Genomic DNA, 17,044 nt, shown 5'->3' on the forward strand with positions numbered 1-17,044 from the left:
ATTACAAATTAAAATTTATTGGAAAAGAAATGAACTAAAGGAAAAGAAATGAGTCACATACCCGGACAATCTCTTCATAAGTTTCATCATCAATTTCTACAGAAGTAACAATTTCTTCAACATCACCAAGAATCATATTCAAAAATTGTTGTATTCATAACTGACACAAATAAATGTGCAAACAACCAATTAAAAATACCCGCAAGTGCACGAATCTATTGAGGTATAGATTATGTATGTACAGGGTCAATCCCACGAAGAACTGTCGACTTTCTACAAGTTCTAATTTGAGTACGTAAAGAACACTTATTTAACACACCACACACGCACAAAACAAATTGGAAAGTAAAAATGAGTAAAGAAAGGTAAAAGAAAAGAAACAAAACAAGAAACCAAAGAAAAACACAAACAGCACTTCCTATCACCCTTTTATCACCACTGTATCACCTGTGAACAGTACATGAACAATGCTGGCGACCGGTCGCCTGAACAGTAACGACCAGTCTTTTTTGGCAGATTCGTTTTCTCTGTTTTTTAGTTTCGACCTCTGTCCAGTTTTTCAATTATAACTTTCCAACCGTTTGTCCAAATTTCAAGTTCTTTATATGGTTGGATTCAGCACAGAAAAACAAAGAACATAATGTGGACCAAAAGTCAAAAACAATTACGGAAATAAACAGAATTCAATGAAGAAAACACACAACGTTTCCAACAACACAAACACACACAAAGTGTTGGGGGGGTTTGAGTTGATTTGAGTGACCTATTTTTAATGCATGAAAGTAAATGAACTTTAAACTTAAATGAGAATGGCAGACATGAGTTGTCAAAGTGTGAAAGTACAAAGTAACAAATACTAAGGTTTCGGAATCCACCCTAAACAATCTTACTCAAGTTCGTGAATACTCAAGTGATGAACTCTAAACGTGCTGATGAAGATGTTCGCAATCAAGACCGGATTTAATGGCTTAAGATGCATGATTCTCTCTAAAATAAGTAGAGTGCAGGGTTAGTGCTACAATACTCGTGGCCTCCCCATAACTGAACTTAGGTGTGCTTAGTACTTCGATTCAATTACAAGGAAAACCCAGTAAGTTCAAAGAGAATATGAACATCACAAGAATCCTAATAGCATGGTGTTTACCAATAATGCACTTTTAGCTCATTTTCATTCTAACCAAGGTAAAACTTATGAAAACACAAAAAGGAAGTAAAAAGCTATAAAATGTCAAGAACTAAATCAAAATATTAGGGGAATAACATAATAAATCATGTGTAAAAATGGACCGAACAAACTTCCCAAACTTATCTTTTGCTAGTTCTCGAGCAAAACAGAAACTAAAACAAGACTTGAAACAATCTTTCTGAACACTTTCCAAAGAGAGAGCGACTCATGCAAATGACTTAAAAGTTTTCACAAAAAAAGCTCAGTTTAGACATCATTCACAAGTCGGCAAAGTTCAAAACACAACATGCTCAAAGTGTAGTAGTGTGATGGCCAAATTCAACTCATTCTCCAATTTCAGTTTTCACACAACTTCGAAAATCATACCAAGCACAAATGTAACTTCAACTCTCACAAAAGTTGTCCTATCACAAATGAATCACTCGGAAGAGGTTTACAATGCATTACTAAATAATAAATATGAGAATAGAGTTAAACCATAAGGGACTTAACTCACAATAGAAGGATGAAAAACATGCATGACTATGATATCAAGAAGGGTGCCAAACACTTAAAAGTTGAAAGATGTGTGCAATTCAACCACATGACATTTAGGATCAATTTAGGTCTTTACTATAGGTTGTAATGGGGCTAAGGGTGTAAGGTGAGTGAGAAATGAAGGATACGGATACAACAAAGTCCAAGGAACTCACAATGTAAGAGCATAAGATAGTTGATTACAAGACTTTGAATCCTCATGCTTAAGATTTTCATTTTTTTATGTGACCAAATAGACCACAAAGCCTTATACCTCCACTTATTTTGATTCACACTTCTTTCTTCTATTTGAACAACCATCAATTTATTTTATGGCCAATAACGAAACTTGGAATTGAAATTTGAATCCATTGTCACTTAACCACAACTTTTCTCTTTTCTTTCACCATTGTCACTTGGCTTCAAAGCTCACATTATATGGTTATACAAGTCTAATTCATACTTGATACAATTCTTTGGATCATGCAAGTCCTTCAATTGGAGAATTATGAAACGAATGGCAAGTGCATAGAGGGTTTCAAACATATCATGCTAGAACGATGTCATTTAGTGAATAATAAATTTTTTAGCATTTTCAATCAAGTCATGTAAACATTCATCACAATCTCATCATATGTGTTCGGAAAGTGACTTGAAAATAAAATGACTCAAAACTGAAAAGAAAACAAAATAAAAGAAAGCAAGAAATTAAGTGAAACGAAAATGACTTGCTACCCCTTCCCAAACTTAGAAATAAAAATTGTCCTTAATGTTGAAAAATTTAGGCATCAGGGATTAAAGCAATTAAATAAAAGAACAAACAAGAATTAAAACTACAACACAATTGCAAAAACAAAAACAAAACAAAACAGTAAACCCTAACAAATAGTCCTACGCAACTGAAATCCAAATTTCGAAAAAGTCCAACCCATTGGAAAGCCCAAACGCTTATTTTCTATTCTTGTTATTTTTGTGATTATTATTATTATTATTTAAAATAAAAACAAAGAAGCGTTGTCAGAAGCACAAGGAACGAGATTTCTGAAAAGAAAGAACGAGGGGCCCGATGTCTCAGTTCCTGGTAGGTCACGGGCCAAAAGAGTGACGTGTCAACGCGCAGAGGGCCCTCACACATTCCCAAGCCAGAATTATTGGCATATCGGAACAGCGTGATGACTTTTTCGACTGTGTTGAAAGGTGAGATTTCAATTAAAGGAGTTGGGGAACGGGTGCGGCGACATAAGGAGATAAGCTGTAGGGGTGCGCGAAACTCAGAAGCGCAGGGGCTACGGTTTAGCAAAAACTAAGTCTATAAAGGGCAAAGAGAGAGTGAAAAACAGAAACGCAGAAACACACAAAAGAGAAAAGAAAGAAGTAAAGAAAGTGAGAAATCAAATGGCCTCTTCCTACCCATTTTCATTGGATCTCAACCTAGCTCCACCGACTCAGACATGGGGCCAAGCAACGGAACCAGTATGGATGCCCTACTTTGCCTCCGTACGGGGGCCCGTGACAGTAAATGACTCAATACTCTTGGACAACGATGTTGCCCTTGGAGTGGCGAGAAATTTAGTGACTCCCAAAGATATACGTGTTCTGGGGACAAGGGAAGACAACCGGGTTGTGAGCGATGCCCTGGCACTAAGTGTGCAAAGTGCAGCATCTGTCGCAAGTGCGGGCCATCGCTTACTTGCGAAGTCCCATGAGGTGGAGGTACTGAAGGCGCAGTTGGCGGCGGAGCGGAGTTTGGTTGAGGAATGTCAGAGTATTATAAGAAGCTTGAAAAGGGAGAGGGCAAGGATAGTGGAGGTAAATCGACATCAGCTGGAAGTATTGCGGGAAGAGAATAAAAACCTATCAAAGATGGTAGAGTTGTACTCTCAAGACATGCGAAAGCAGCTGGAGGCCCTAGACTGACCAGGTAAACTCAAGCTTGAAAACGGAGAGCGCAAGTATAGTGGAGGTGAATTGACATGAGTTGTAAGTATTGCGGGAAGAGAATAAAAACTTATCAAAGATGGTAGAGTTGTACTCTCAAGACATACGAAAGCAGCTGGAGGCCCTAGACCGACCGGGTAAACTCAAGCAACTAGATCGTGAGATAAGTTGTGCTGAAGCGAAGATTGCGATCTTTGGGAGCTCAAGTGATGAGCCCCAAGAAGTTGTGTGTGAAGACCCAGAAAAAAACATCCAGAGGGCCAAACTAAAAGCTCCTATGGTCGAGACACCGAGCACCGTGAAGTGATTTCTACAGCATTATTGGTGGTTTTTTTTTTCGAAAATAAAAGAATAAAGTTGCAAAATAAAAAGAAAATGGAAAAGAAAACAAAATGCACTTCCCAAACTGAAATAAAGGAAAGGCGACAAACGAAGAAAAAAAATACACGCAAAACACAATACACCAGAAAACAGAGAGAAAAAGAAAGTAAAGTAAAAGTATAAATGCTCCCCTTTAATTGGACCCGACCGCAAAATGCTCGGGAAATCCGAAATGGTGTCGACTCCCTCATTAGCAGATATCTATTTAAACCTTGTCTTGGTTAAGTGGAAAAGTACCCTGCATTTCTTCTTGAAAATTCAGAGAAAAACATCAAATAATCAAGAAACACAATGGCATCCTCATCCACTCACCTCGATGATCTCAATCTTGAGTTGTCCCTTGCGGCACCGAATGCCCAGATAAGGGCTCCTCCAAACCCCGTCTGTCTTCCCAAATTCCTCTTATCACCATGGCTCGGCCTCAAACTTCTCTGAAGCAGTGCCGTGTAGAATAGTACTGCCGGAAGACATGACTGTTAGTAGACTCACACCGGCAGATCATCTGCATGTGGCACAGAGGTCTGACAAGGTGGCAGTGGAAGAGTTCCATAATTTAACTGTGCTAAGGGCTCCTCCAAACCCTGTCTTCCCAAATTCCTTTTATCACCATGGATCGGCCTCAAACTTCTCTGAGGCAGTGCCGTGTAGAGTAGTACTGCCGGAAGGCATGACTGTCAGCAGACTCACACCGGCAGATCATCTGCATGTGGCACAGAGGTCTAACAAGGTGGCAGTGTAAGAGTTCCATAATTTAACTGTGCTCAATGCGATCTTGGCTACAAATTTGGGCATGCGATTACTAGCGAGGGTGTGCAGCGCTGAGTGAGGAGGTGGCTGCCTTGAAGGCTCAAGTGGTAGACTTACAGAAACGGCTCTACTGTGCCAACCAGCATGTAGAAACACTGCAAAAGAGAAATAAGGACCATGTAGAGCTATTGCAGGTTTTACAAGTAAGAGCAAATAGATACAATTAGTGCCGTGTAGAATAGTACTGCCGGAAGGCATGACTGTCAGTAGACTCACACCGGCAGATCATCTGCATGTGGCACAGAGGTCTGACAAGGTGGCAGTGGAAGAGTTCCATAATTTAACTGTGCTAAGGGCTCCTCCAAACCCTGTCTTGCCAAATTCCTTTTATCACCATGGCTCGGCCTCAAACTTCTCTGAGGCAGTGCCGTGTAGAGTAGTACTGCCGGAAGGCATGACTGTCAGCAGAGTCACACCGGCAGATCATCTGCATGTGGCACAGAGGTCTGACAAGGTGGCAGTGGAAGAGTTCCATAATTTAACTGTGCTCCACGCGATCTTGGCTACAAATTTGGGCATGCGATTACTAGCGAGGACGCGAGACTGTGCAGCGCTGAGCGAGGAGGTGGCTGCCTTGAAGGCTCAAGTGGCAGACTTGCAGAAACGGCTCTAATGTGCCAACCAGCATGTAGAAACACTGCAAAAGAGAAATGAGGACCATGTAGAGCTATTGCAGGTTTTACAAGTAAGAGCAAATAGATGCAATTAGCATGAGGCCTCAGAATACGAAAAGAAACATGTGATCCAGAAATCTATGTACGCATTTTCACAATTATGTTTGTAATCACATGTTATGAAATGAAATAAGCATTCAAGCCAAGTTTCTGATTGTACAATCTTAGAGCTAATACACAAAGTAAGAAAAGAACCCTCCACCCCGTATCATCCTCAAACCAGTGAATATGTGGAGATTTCCAACAGGGAGGTAAAACATATACTAGAGAAGACCATTGGTCCTACTCGCAAAGATTGGTCTACACGCCTCAATGATGTTCTATGGGCTTACCGAACCGCCTATAAGACTCTAATAGGTATGTCTCCATTTCGTTTAGTTTTTGGTAAACCTTGTCATCTTCCTGTTGAACTTGAACACAGGGCCCTTTGGGCAATCAAGAAGTATAACTTCAATATGAAGGAAGCAGGATATCATAAAAGGTTACAACTAAGTGAATTGGATGAGCTTCGAAATGATGCATATGAGAATGCCAAAATCTACAAAGAGAAAACAAAGGCATATCATGACAAACATATCATTAGGAAGTCATTTGAAGTGGGGCAAAGAGTATTACTCTTTAACTCTCGATTCAAGCTCTTTCCAAGTAAGCTTTGATCCCGTTGGACTGGCCCATATGTCATTACTAATGTCTATCCTTATGGTGTAGTTGATCCAACCAATTGGCACGGGAAAGGAATTCAAGGTTAATGGTGTAGTTGATATGCCTTTGTTTTCTCTTTGTAGATTTTGGCATTCTCATATGCATTATTTCGAAGCTCATCCAATTCACTTAGTTGTAACCTTTTATGATCTTCTGCTTCCTTCATATTGAAGTTATACTTCTTGATTGCCCAAAGGGCCCTGTGTTCAAGTTCAACAAGAAGATGACAAGATTTACCAAAAACTAAACGAAATGGAGACATACCTATCGGAGTCTTATAGGCGGTTCGGTAAGCCCATAGAACATCATTGAGGCGTGTAGACCAATCTTTGCGAGTAGGACCAATGGTCTTCTCTAGTATATGTTTTACCTCCCTGTTGGAAATCTCCACATATTCACTGGTTTGAGGATGATACGGGGTGGAGGGTTCCTTTCTTGCTTTGTGTATTAGCTCTAAGATTGTACAATCAGAAACTTGGCTTGAATGCTTATTTCATTTCATAACATGTGATTACAAACATAATTGTGAAAATGCGTACATAGATTTCTGGATCACATGTTTCTTTTCGTATTCTGAGCCACCTGAGGCCTCATGCTAATTGCATCTATTTGCTCTTGCTTGTAAAACCTGCAATAGCTATACATGGTCCTCATTTCTCTTTTGCAGTGTTTCTACATGCTGGTTGGCATAGTAGAGCCGTTTCTGCAAGTCTGCCACTTAAGCATTCAAGGCAGCCACCTCCTCACTCAGCGCTGCACACTCTCGCGTCCTCGCTAGTAATCGCATGCCCAAATTTGTAGCCAAGATCGCGTGGAGCAGAGTTAAATTATGGAACTCTTCCACTGCCACCTTGTCAGACCTCTGTGCCACATGCAGATGATCTGCCGGTGTGAGTCTGCTGAAAGTCATGCCTTCCAGCAGTACTAATCTACACGGCACTGCCTCAGAGAAGTTTGAGGCCGAGCCATGGTGATAAGAGGAATTTGGGAAGACAGGGTTTGGAGGAGCCCTTAGCACAGTTAAATTATGGAACTCTTCCACTGCCACATTGTCAGACCTTTGTGCTGTTAGCTATGTTGTCTATTAGTCAATTAATGTGGCTAGTAATAGTCAATTAATGTGGCTAGTAAATAGTCAATTAAGGAGGTTAGTTAGGCACCTACAATGTTTGGCACCTACAATATTTGGGGGGCTTGACTAGGTTGGTAGCCTACCATATTTTGGGGAGCTTGACCTTAGGATAGTTCACATTTATCAGCCCTCAAACGGACAATGTGGCTAGGGACAAGCCGTCCAATTGGGGGACTAACTCTCAGCCAGCACGTACGGACGAAGAATCAAGACCCGTACGCCTGTAAACAGTCCTACGCGCGCAGACTACCCAATTAAGGATCTACAGCGACACCCCGTTAAGGTATGCCCCGGGTTCCGATATTTCCAAGTATCACATTTCCATAATCCATTCACAAATCCAGGGGGAGGTACACGGGGTAGTGCTTATAGCACTTCAAACTGACAATCTATACCACATCTTTCCACAACTCATAAAACAACCCCGTACTTCCCACACATAGCCCTCAAAGATAGATAACAATTCACATATATCAATTTATATATACTCAAGATACTTAGAATATCAAAACCCAGAAAATATACCAAATACTTACGAACATATTAGTTTCACTTTAAAGCACAAATTAACTGTCAGTAAATCCTTAAATTCTTATACATGCAATTTCCAAGATAAATCCATGCTATTTATTTGAAAACAAAGTCCACTCACAAGTAGTCCCAAGCTGCGTGACCCCGAGAGGGTCCTGCCTGCTCCGAAGGCGGAGTCGGATTACCTATTTCAGAATAGGAATACGATATAAAAATCCAACTCTTCAAAATAAGACTTTAAAATAAAAACCTAATTTTCCCGGGTTTCTAGTACGCACGAGGAACGAGACACTCCTAGGGTCCACCTAAGAGTTTCAAACGCTGAAAAAGTCTTGGAAGACACTCGGTCAACCGGACGGTCAAAACTCACGATCGAACGGTTATCGTAAATCATAAACTTTAAATTATTGAACCGGAACATCCGGGGCTCCGATTCACAATCCGTGAATTCCTATGCGATCCTAGGAATACCTAGAACAACATACGTGAAATTGGGTTTGATCCAACGGGCCAAACACATCGAACCCAAAAATCACAGATTAGGTAAAATTCGTTCGAGGCCCAAACGATATCCAAATTGAGATCCGTAAACTCCTACGCGCTCGTGACAACACAAGGATCATTCTAGGATAAAGTATGACCTCTGCCGGACTGCCCACGCGCTACCGCGCGTGGGTGGCTTGATCACAATTCCGGTGACCGGAAAAACTTAGTATTTTGGCTCCAAACTCCTAACCTAGGTAATACACCTAATTTGGAACCACTTTTCTTCTTGGGTGAAGGCCAGAAAATGGCCGAAAGTAGCCGGAAATCCCAACTGAAGCTAAATTTCGAAATTTGACTTGTAATCTCTCAAAATTTTGGGAAACCTATCCAATAGGCAGCTAGAGCACGAAAAATAGATAAAATTTCATACCTTACTTGTCAAAATCGATTGAGAAACGAAGGAGAACGAAAGTGTTGAAGTTTCATGACTTTTCTGAAATTTTCCAGCAGCTTTTGCTGCGTTTTCCGGCGGCTGCAGCGGCTGGCGACGGCAGAGATGGCGGGGGAGGAGACGGCAGGGCCGGGCCGGTGAGCTTGGCTCCGACGGTGGGGGCTACGGTGGTCAGTGGTGGTGGCTGGGGGTTTTGCAGAGAGAGAGAGAGTCGACGGGAGAGAGAGAAACGCACGGGAGAGAGAGAGAGGGAAATGAGAGAAAATAATCAGACTTTCTGATTTTAACAAAAATTCATTTCTGAAAATAATTCCAAATAGACCCTCGATGATTTTTCAACCATAACTTCTTCGTTTCAAATCCGAATCGAGCCTACCGCGTGTCTACGGACTCGGCTCAGTACCACCTTTCTAAAAACACCACCCAATGCTCCAAACTCTCTCCGGATAAAAATGACCCTTTTTGCCCCCACTTCAAGGGCAAAATTGGAAATTCCAAATTTTAATTAAATTAAAACCAATCTTAATAATATTTTGGGTCGGGATGTTACAATCTACCCCCCTTAAAGAATTTCGTCCTCGAAATTTACGTACCTGTCAATAGAAGAGGTAAGGATACTGGGCCCGCATCTGCTCCTCGGGTTCCCAAGTAGCTTCCTCTACAGTCTGACTCCTCCACAACACTTTCACCATTGGGATAGATCTGGAGCGCAACACTTGCTCTTTTCTATCCAGAATTTGTACGGGTTCCTCATCATATGACAAATCTTCTCTCAACTGCATGGGTTGCTGTTCCAAAATATGAGAAGGATCAGGCATGTACCTCCGTAGCATGGATACATAGAAAACGTCATGGATCCGAGATAGTTCCGAAGGTAAGGCAAGTCTGTAGGCAACTGGTCCGATACGCTCTGTGATCTCATACGATCCAATATAACGAGGACTTAACTTCCCACGTTTACCAAATCTCATCACACCTTTCCAAGGAGATAACTTCAAAAATACCCAGTCTCCAACTGCAAACTCAAGATCCTTGGACCGATTGTCCGCATAACTCTTCTGTCTATCTTGTGCGGTCTTAAGCTTCTCTCGAATCATCTTTACCTTTTCAGTCGTGTCCCGAATACTATCCACTTTTTCCACTTTCCTATCACCCACCTCATTCCAACAGACTGGAGTTCTACACATCCTCCCATATAAAGCCTCAAACGGAGCCATCTCAATGCTCGAATGATAACTGTTATTATACGCAAACTCCACCAAAGCAAGGTGAGTATCCCAACTACCTTTCAATTGTAACACACAGGATCTCAACATGTCCTCCAAAGTCTGAATGGTTCTTTCCGACTGTCCATCAGTCTGTGGGTGGAAAGCAGTACTGAAACGTAACCTGGTGCCCATAGCCTCATGTAGGCACTTCCAGAATCGAGAGGTAAACCTAGCATCCCTGTCCGACACAATGGACACAGGAGCTCCATGCAATCTCACTATCTCACCTACAAAGAGCTTCGCCAGCTTCGTCAAAGAATAGGTTTCCTTTACAGGTAGGAAGTGAGCTGATTTGGTGAGTCGATCAACTATCACCCAAATTCCGTCATACCCATTTGCAGAACGTGGAAGTTTAAAAACGAAATCCATTGTAATATGCTCCCACTTCCATTCAGGGATCGGGAGTGGCTGCATAAGTCCAGAAGGCTTCTGTCGCTCTGCTTTCACTTGTTGGCACACTAGACACCTGCTCACATACTTAGCAATGTCACCTTTCATATGCGGCCACAAGTAGTACTCACGTAGAGTCCGATACATCTTAGTACTACCTGGATGCATAGAATAAGTTGAACAGTGAGCTTCCTCCATAATTTCTCTCTTCAGGTCGTCATTCCTGGGTACACAGAGACGAGTTCCAGTTACTAAGGCTCCGTCTTCTCTTATTGCATAATCCCTCCGTATACCACTTTCTACTTCTGATCTTATCACACAAAGCTTAGGATCTTCCAGTTGTGCTACAATCACCCTTTCGATCAGGATAGGCCTCACATACAAACTAGCAAGTAATGCACCCTGTTGACTCCATTCCAACTCTACCTCTTCCTTCCGTAGTTCCCCCATCAACGGAATATAAACCCCTTTAAAATGAGCTATACTCACATTAATACTCCTCAAAGCATCAGCTACTACATTGGCTCGACCGGGATGATACTCAATCGTACAGTCGTAATCCTTAATCAACTCCATCCAACGTCGTTGTCTCAGGTTCAACTCCTTCTGAGTGAAAATGTACTTGAGGCTCTTATGATCAGTGAAGATCTGACATGTCTCACCATACAGGTAGTGTCGCCAAATTTTGAGAGCGAACACCACTGCGGCAAGTTCCAAGTCGTGTGTAGGATAATTTTGCTCGTGCTTCTTGAGTTGCCTTGAGGCATAAGCAATCACCCGATCATGCTGCATCAAAACACATCTCAGACCTTGTAATGATGCATCACTAAAGATCACAAAGTTCCCTGAATTGTCTTGAAGAGCTAAAACAGGTGCGGTGGTTAACCGCGTCTTCAACTCTTGAAAACTCTATTCACACTCCTCCGTCCACTCATACTGAACATCTTTTCTCGTTAACCGTGAAAGAGGTGCTGCTATCACCGAGAATCCTTCCACGAACCGACGATAATAACCTGCTAGCCCCAGAAAACTTCGTACTTCTGTCACACTAGTGGGTTGCACCCAATTTACGACTGCTTCTATTTTCCGAGGGTCTACATAGATTCCTTCTGCTGATATCACATGGCCGAGAAATTCCACTCTATCCAACCAAAACTGACACTTGCTGAACTTGGCATACAGCTGCTTCCTTCTCAAAGTCTTCAATACCAACCTTAGATGCTTCTTATGACCCTCCAAAGTTCTGGAATAGACAAGGATGTCGTCTATGAATACAATCACAAAGCGATCCAAGTACGGTCGGAACACTCTGTTCATGAGATCCATAAACGCTGCTGGAGCATTAGTCAATCCGAAAGGCATCACTAAGAACTCATAATGGCCGTAACGAGTCCTGAATGCTGTCTTCGGAACATCCTCCTCTCGTACTCTCAGTTGATGGTAACCCGATCTCAGATCGATCTTAGAGAAATACTTGGCTCCTTTTAATTGATCAAACAAATCATCGATTCGAGGTAAGGGATATCGATTACGCACTGTCACCTTGTTCAATTGTCTGTAATCAATACACAGCCTCATGGTTCCATCCTTCTTCTTTACAAACAACACCGGTGCACCCCAAGGGGAAACACTAGGTCGAATAAATCCAAGATCAACCAACTCCTGTAATTGAATCTTCAACTCCCGCAACTCTGCTGGTGCCATCCTATAAGGAGCTTGATAAATTGGATTCGTGCCTGGAAGGAGTTCGATAGTGAACTCAGTTTCTCTCTGAGGAGGTAAACCAGGAAGATCATCCGGAAAGACATCTGGAAACTCACGAACAATAGGAACATCTTCCAGATTCAAAGTGATCTCCTGAGTATCAATGATGTGGGCTAAATACCCCACACATCCCTTCTTAAGTAACCTTTTTGCCGTGATGGCCGAGATAAGACAAGAAGGAAGAACTCTACGCTCTCCACAGAACATGACTTCAGGTTGTCCCGGACTTCTAAACACGACCTCCTTCCTGAAACAATCTACCGATGCATGATGCTTTTCTAACCAATCCATTCCCAAGATAATGTCAAGATCTACCAAGTCCAAGGGAATCAAATTCGCATCTAACATTGCATCTCCCACTTGAACATAACAACCTCTGAATACCATGTCCGCAAACAGGACATCCCCCGTAGGTAAAGAAATACTAAAACTTCCTGCCATGGGTGTGGGTCTAACACTGGCATAAGGAACAAAGCTACTTGCAATGAATGAATGGGTAGCCCCGGGATCTATCAAAACACGTGCAAGGTAACCAAAAATAGGAACCATACCAGTGATAACATCCGGTGTGGCCTGGGCCTCCTGCTGTGTCATAGAGAATACACGTGCCTGAGTAGTAGCACGCCCCGGCTGGCCCCTCTGACTCCTACCGCCTCGTCCACGAAAAGTGGACTGAACCCCACTGCTCGAAGAAGAACCGGCTGCAGAAGAAGATGCTCCACCCCGGGTCTGACCATGTCCTCTACCGCTTTGCCCTTGCTGGGCCCCAGTCACCTGTCCCGTAGTAGCACCAACAGTGAAAAGTGGACACTCACTCCTATAGTGCCCAGGCTGTCCACACTGAAAACAGGTAACTCCGCTCCTCTGGGTGGGACCACTAGTCTACCCACGTAATGGACAATCCCTCCTGAGATGTCCTGTCTGTCCACAGAAATGGCAACTTGTACCGGCCACCGACTGCTGTCCTGAATGCTGGCTCCATACTGGTCGAGCGCTAGACCGACCACTACTGGAGCTAGATCTCCGTCCACCGGACCAGCTACTACCTGCTGAACTGGAGCTGGATCCTCTCTTTGATGGACCCTGACTCGGTCCACCAATTCCTGACATGTCTCTACTTCGTCCACCAGTAGTCAGTCTGATTGTTCTTTCCACTCTATCAGCAGCTTCAGCCAGTGCCCTCATAGAAGTATGTGGAGTAGCAGTAACCTTACCCTGAATCTCCAACCATAAACCATATTCAAATCGCATACACTTCTCTTCTTCAGTGGCTACCATGTCCGGTGCAAACCTTGATAACTCATTGAATTTCTGCTCATATTCAAACACGGTCATATTTCCTTGAGTCAATTGCTGAAATTCAATCTTCTTCGCATTCCGGTAAGAATGCGGGTAAAACTGCACGAAGAAGACGCGCTGGAAATCCTCCCAAGTCATATCAGCTCTCCTGACCGTTTTCCACCAATGATACACATTCCCTTTCAGAAGGAAGACAGACAACCGTACCTTGTCTTCCTCTGGACACTGTAAGACATCAAAAATTCTCTCCAAATCAGTAAGCCAAGTGTAACATCCCGACCCAAAATATTATTAAGATTGGTTTTAATTTAATTAAAATTTGGAATTTCCAATTTTGCCCTTGAAGTGGGGGCAAAAAGGGTCATTTTTATCCGGAGAGAGTTTGGAGCATTGGGTGGTGTTTTTAGAAAGGTGGTACTGAGCCGAGTCCGTAGACACGCGGTAGGCTCGATTCGGATTTGAAACGAAGAAGTTATGGTTGAAAAATCATCGAGGGTCTATTTGGAATTATTTTCAGAAATGAATTTTTGTTAAAATCAGAAAGTCTGATTATTTTCTCTCATTTCCCTCTCTCTCTCCCGTGCGTTTCTCTCTCTCCCGTCGACTCTCTCTCTCTCTCTGCAAAACCCCCAGCCACCACCACTGACCACCGTAGCCCCCACCGTCGGAGCCAAGCTCACCGGCCCGGCCCTGCCGTCTCCTCCCCCGCCATCTCTGCCGTCGCCAGCCGCTGCAGCCTCCGGAAAACGCAGCAAAAGCTGCTGGAAAATTTCAGAAAAGTCATGAAACTTCAACACTTTCGTTCTCCTTCGTTTCTCAACCGATTTTGACAAGTAAGGTATGAAATTTCATCTATTTTTCGTGCTCTAGCTGCCTATTGGATAGGTTTCCCAAAATTTTGAAAGATTACAAGTCAAATTTCGAAATTTAGCTTCAGCCAGTTTTCAGTTGGGATTTCCGGCTACTTCTGGCCATTTTCTGACCTTCACCCAAGAAGAAAAGTGGTTCCAAATTAGGTGTATTACCTAGGTTAGGAGTTTGGAGCCAAAATACTAAGTTTTTCCGGTCACCGGAATTGTGATCAAGCCACCCACGCGCGGCAGCGCGTGGGGCGGCGCGTGGGCAGTCCGACAGAGGTCATACTTTATCCTAGAATGATCCTTGTGTTGTCACGAGTGCGTAGGAGTTTACGGATCTCAATTTGGATATCGTTTGGGCCTCGAACGAATTTTACCTAATCTGTGATTTTTGGGTTCGATGTGTTTGGCCCGTTGGATCAAACCCAATTTCACGTATGTTGTTCCAGGTATTCCTAGGATCGCATAGGAATTCACGGATTGTGAATCGGAGCCCCGGATGTTCCGGTTCAATAATTTAAAGTTTATGATTTACGATAACCGTTCGATCGTGAGTTTTGACCGTCCGGTTGACCGAGTGTCTTCCAAGACTTTTTCAGCGTTTGAAACTCTTAGGTGGACCCTAGGAGTGTCTCGTTCCTCGTGCGTACTAGAAACCCGGGAAAATTAGGTTTTTATTTTAAAGTCTTATTTTGAAGAGTTGGATTTTTATATCGTATTCCTATTCTGAAATAGGTAATCCGACTCCGCCTTCGGAGCAGGCAGGACCCTCTCGGGGTCACGCAGCTTGGGACTACTTGTGAGTGGACTTTGTTTTCAAATAAATAGCATGGATTTATCTTGGAAATTGCATGTATAAGAATTTAAGGATTTACTGACAGTTAATTTGTGCTTTAAAGTGAAACTAATATGTTCGTAAGTATTTGGTATATTTTCTGGGTTTTGATATTCTAAGTATCTTGAGTATATATAAATTGATATATGTGAATTGTTATCTATCTTTGAGGGCTATGTGTGGGAAGTACGGGGTTGTTTTATGAGTTGTGGAAAGATGTGGTATAGATTGTCAGTTTGAAGTGCTATAAGCACTACCCCGTGTACCTCCCCCTGGATTTGTGAATGGATTATGGAAATGTGATACTTGGAAATATCGGAACCCGGGGCATACCTTAACGGGGTGTCGCTGTAGACCCTTAATTGGGTAGTCTGCGTGTGTAGGACTGTTTACAGGCGTACGAGTCTTGATTCTTCGTCCGTACGTGCTGGCTGAGAGTTAGTCCCCCAGTTGGACGGCTTGTCCCTAGCCACATTGTCCGTTTGAGGGCTGATAAATGTGAGCTAGTCAACAATCCCCTGTTGGATTGTTTCCCCGGTACAATTAGGTGGGTCATATATATATATATATATATATATATATAATATCTCTTATATTATATAGCTATTCCTTTGTTCTTGTTTTTGAGTGAGGATACTTCCTCGCTCGTCGTGCCCATGGGCACGGGTTTTGAGAGTTTGATTTGAGATTTATAATGGAAAGGATGGATGGATGGGTTGATTTGCAAGTTTCACTGAATTTCGGATTTAGCTCGGGTTGAGCAAACTATATATGTATGAATATAATGGTTTTTAATGTATTGAGTTCATGCATGGTTTTCTAACAGTGGGGTTATACTACTTTGGTTTAAATTGAACTAAACGTTGTTTTGTCCACTCACAATTTTCTGTTTTGCGCCCAACAGCCAGTAGTTGACTGGAACGAGCCGCAGTGCCGTGTCTTGTGCTCCTGTTTTCACGAACTTCAGTACTTGAGCCTTCTCAGGGCCTCTGTGCTATGTAAAATCGTTAAACTTCCTTCCCACTTTTATTTTCTTTGAATTCTGTTAGATGCTCTGTTATTGCCCAGTTAGAATTTTGGTATTTTGAGGCCGGAGGACACAGTTTGTAAACGCTATGTATTGTGTAATGCATGCTGGCTGTTGGGTTATAAATATCTGTGTTTTTGACAGGTTGAAATTTTTGGGTTATGTCCTGTTTACAGGGGAGACTCTGCCAAAATTTTGGTAGAAAGTCTCGGGTTTTAGTACATGGGCCCGGCATCTGCAGAATGCCGGATATTTAGGCAGGATCCGACCCGGGTTCCGAGGAAATCCGGGGCGGGTCCTGTCAGCTTGGTATCAGAGCATTAGGTTTCGTTTCTTGTGACTTTCATGCTTCTTTTGCGTGCTGGCACTAGTGATTTTGTGGTTTCTTTGGTTTAGAATCATGCATGCTCGTGGTGGCAGAATAAGAGGTCGTGGTCGTGCTCAGAGGTACGGACCCAATCCTCCGCCTCCATCTCCATCTCCGTCACCACCTTCATCTCCATCACCATCTCCACCTCCATCTCCACCTACTGGAGAACAAGCGGGAGACAATGTGCCGGATTTCCAACAAGTGCTGAATCAATTCACTAGCCAGTTCACTCAGACCATGGCCACAGCTCTCCAAGGGCAAGGGAGACGGAATGTGGAAGGGTTTAATATTAAGAGGGTCAAGGAGTTAGGGGCTAAAGAATTCTTTGGAAGTGCAGACCCTATTGATGCTGAGGCTTGGTGTGAGATCCCACATCGACCAACGGAGAGTGGGTGATGTGCCTTATATGTACACACCCGCATCCATATAG

At 42.9% G+C, this 17,044-nt stretch overlaps 1 protein-coding gene across 2 annotated transcripts in view; it reads right to left on the reverse strand.

The window, feature by feature from the left end:
* LOC110773784 (thaumatin-like protein 1) overlaps positions 1–17,044 on the reverse strand; it is a 29,009-nt gene that overhangs the window by 1,298 nt on the left and 10,667 nt on the right. The window contains exons 3-4 of one of the 2 annotated variants that reach the window (XR_015834576.1): positions 12,778–13,750; positions 7,783–8,052 (exon numbers count right to left, since the gene is read on the reverse strand). Coding sequence is in view for 1 of the 2 variants with exons in the window: in XM_088250772.1 (XP_088106898.1) it covers positions 62–96 (35 nt within the window). In the remaining variant the exon portion in view is untranslated. Of the gene's footprint in view, positions 1–61; positions 97–7,782; positions 8,053–12,777; positions 13,751–17,044 lie in introns of those variants that run through there. The other variant, XM_088250772.1, reaches the window with a different exon arrangement.

The sequence above is a fragment of the Prunus avium genome, chromosome 3 (assembly GCF_965620075.1).
Source record: "Prunus avium chromosome 3, drPruAviu1.hap1.1, whole genome shotgun sequence".
NCBI lineage: Eukaryota > Viridiplantae > Streptophyta > Magnoliopsida > Rosales > Rosaceae > Prunus > Prunus avium.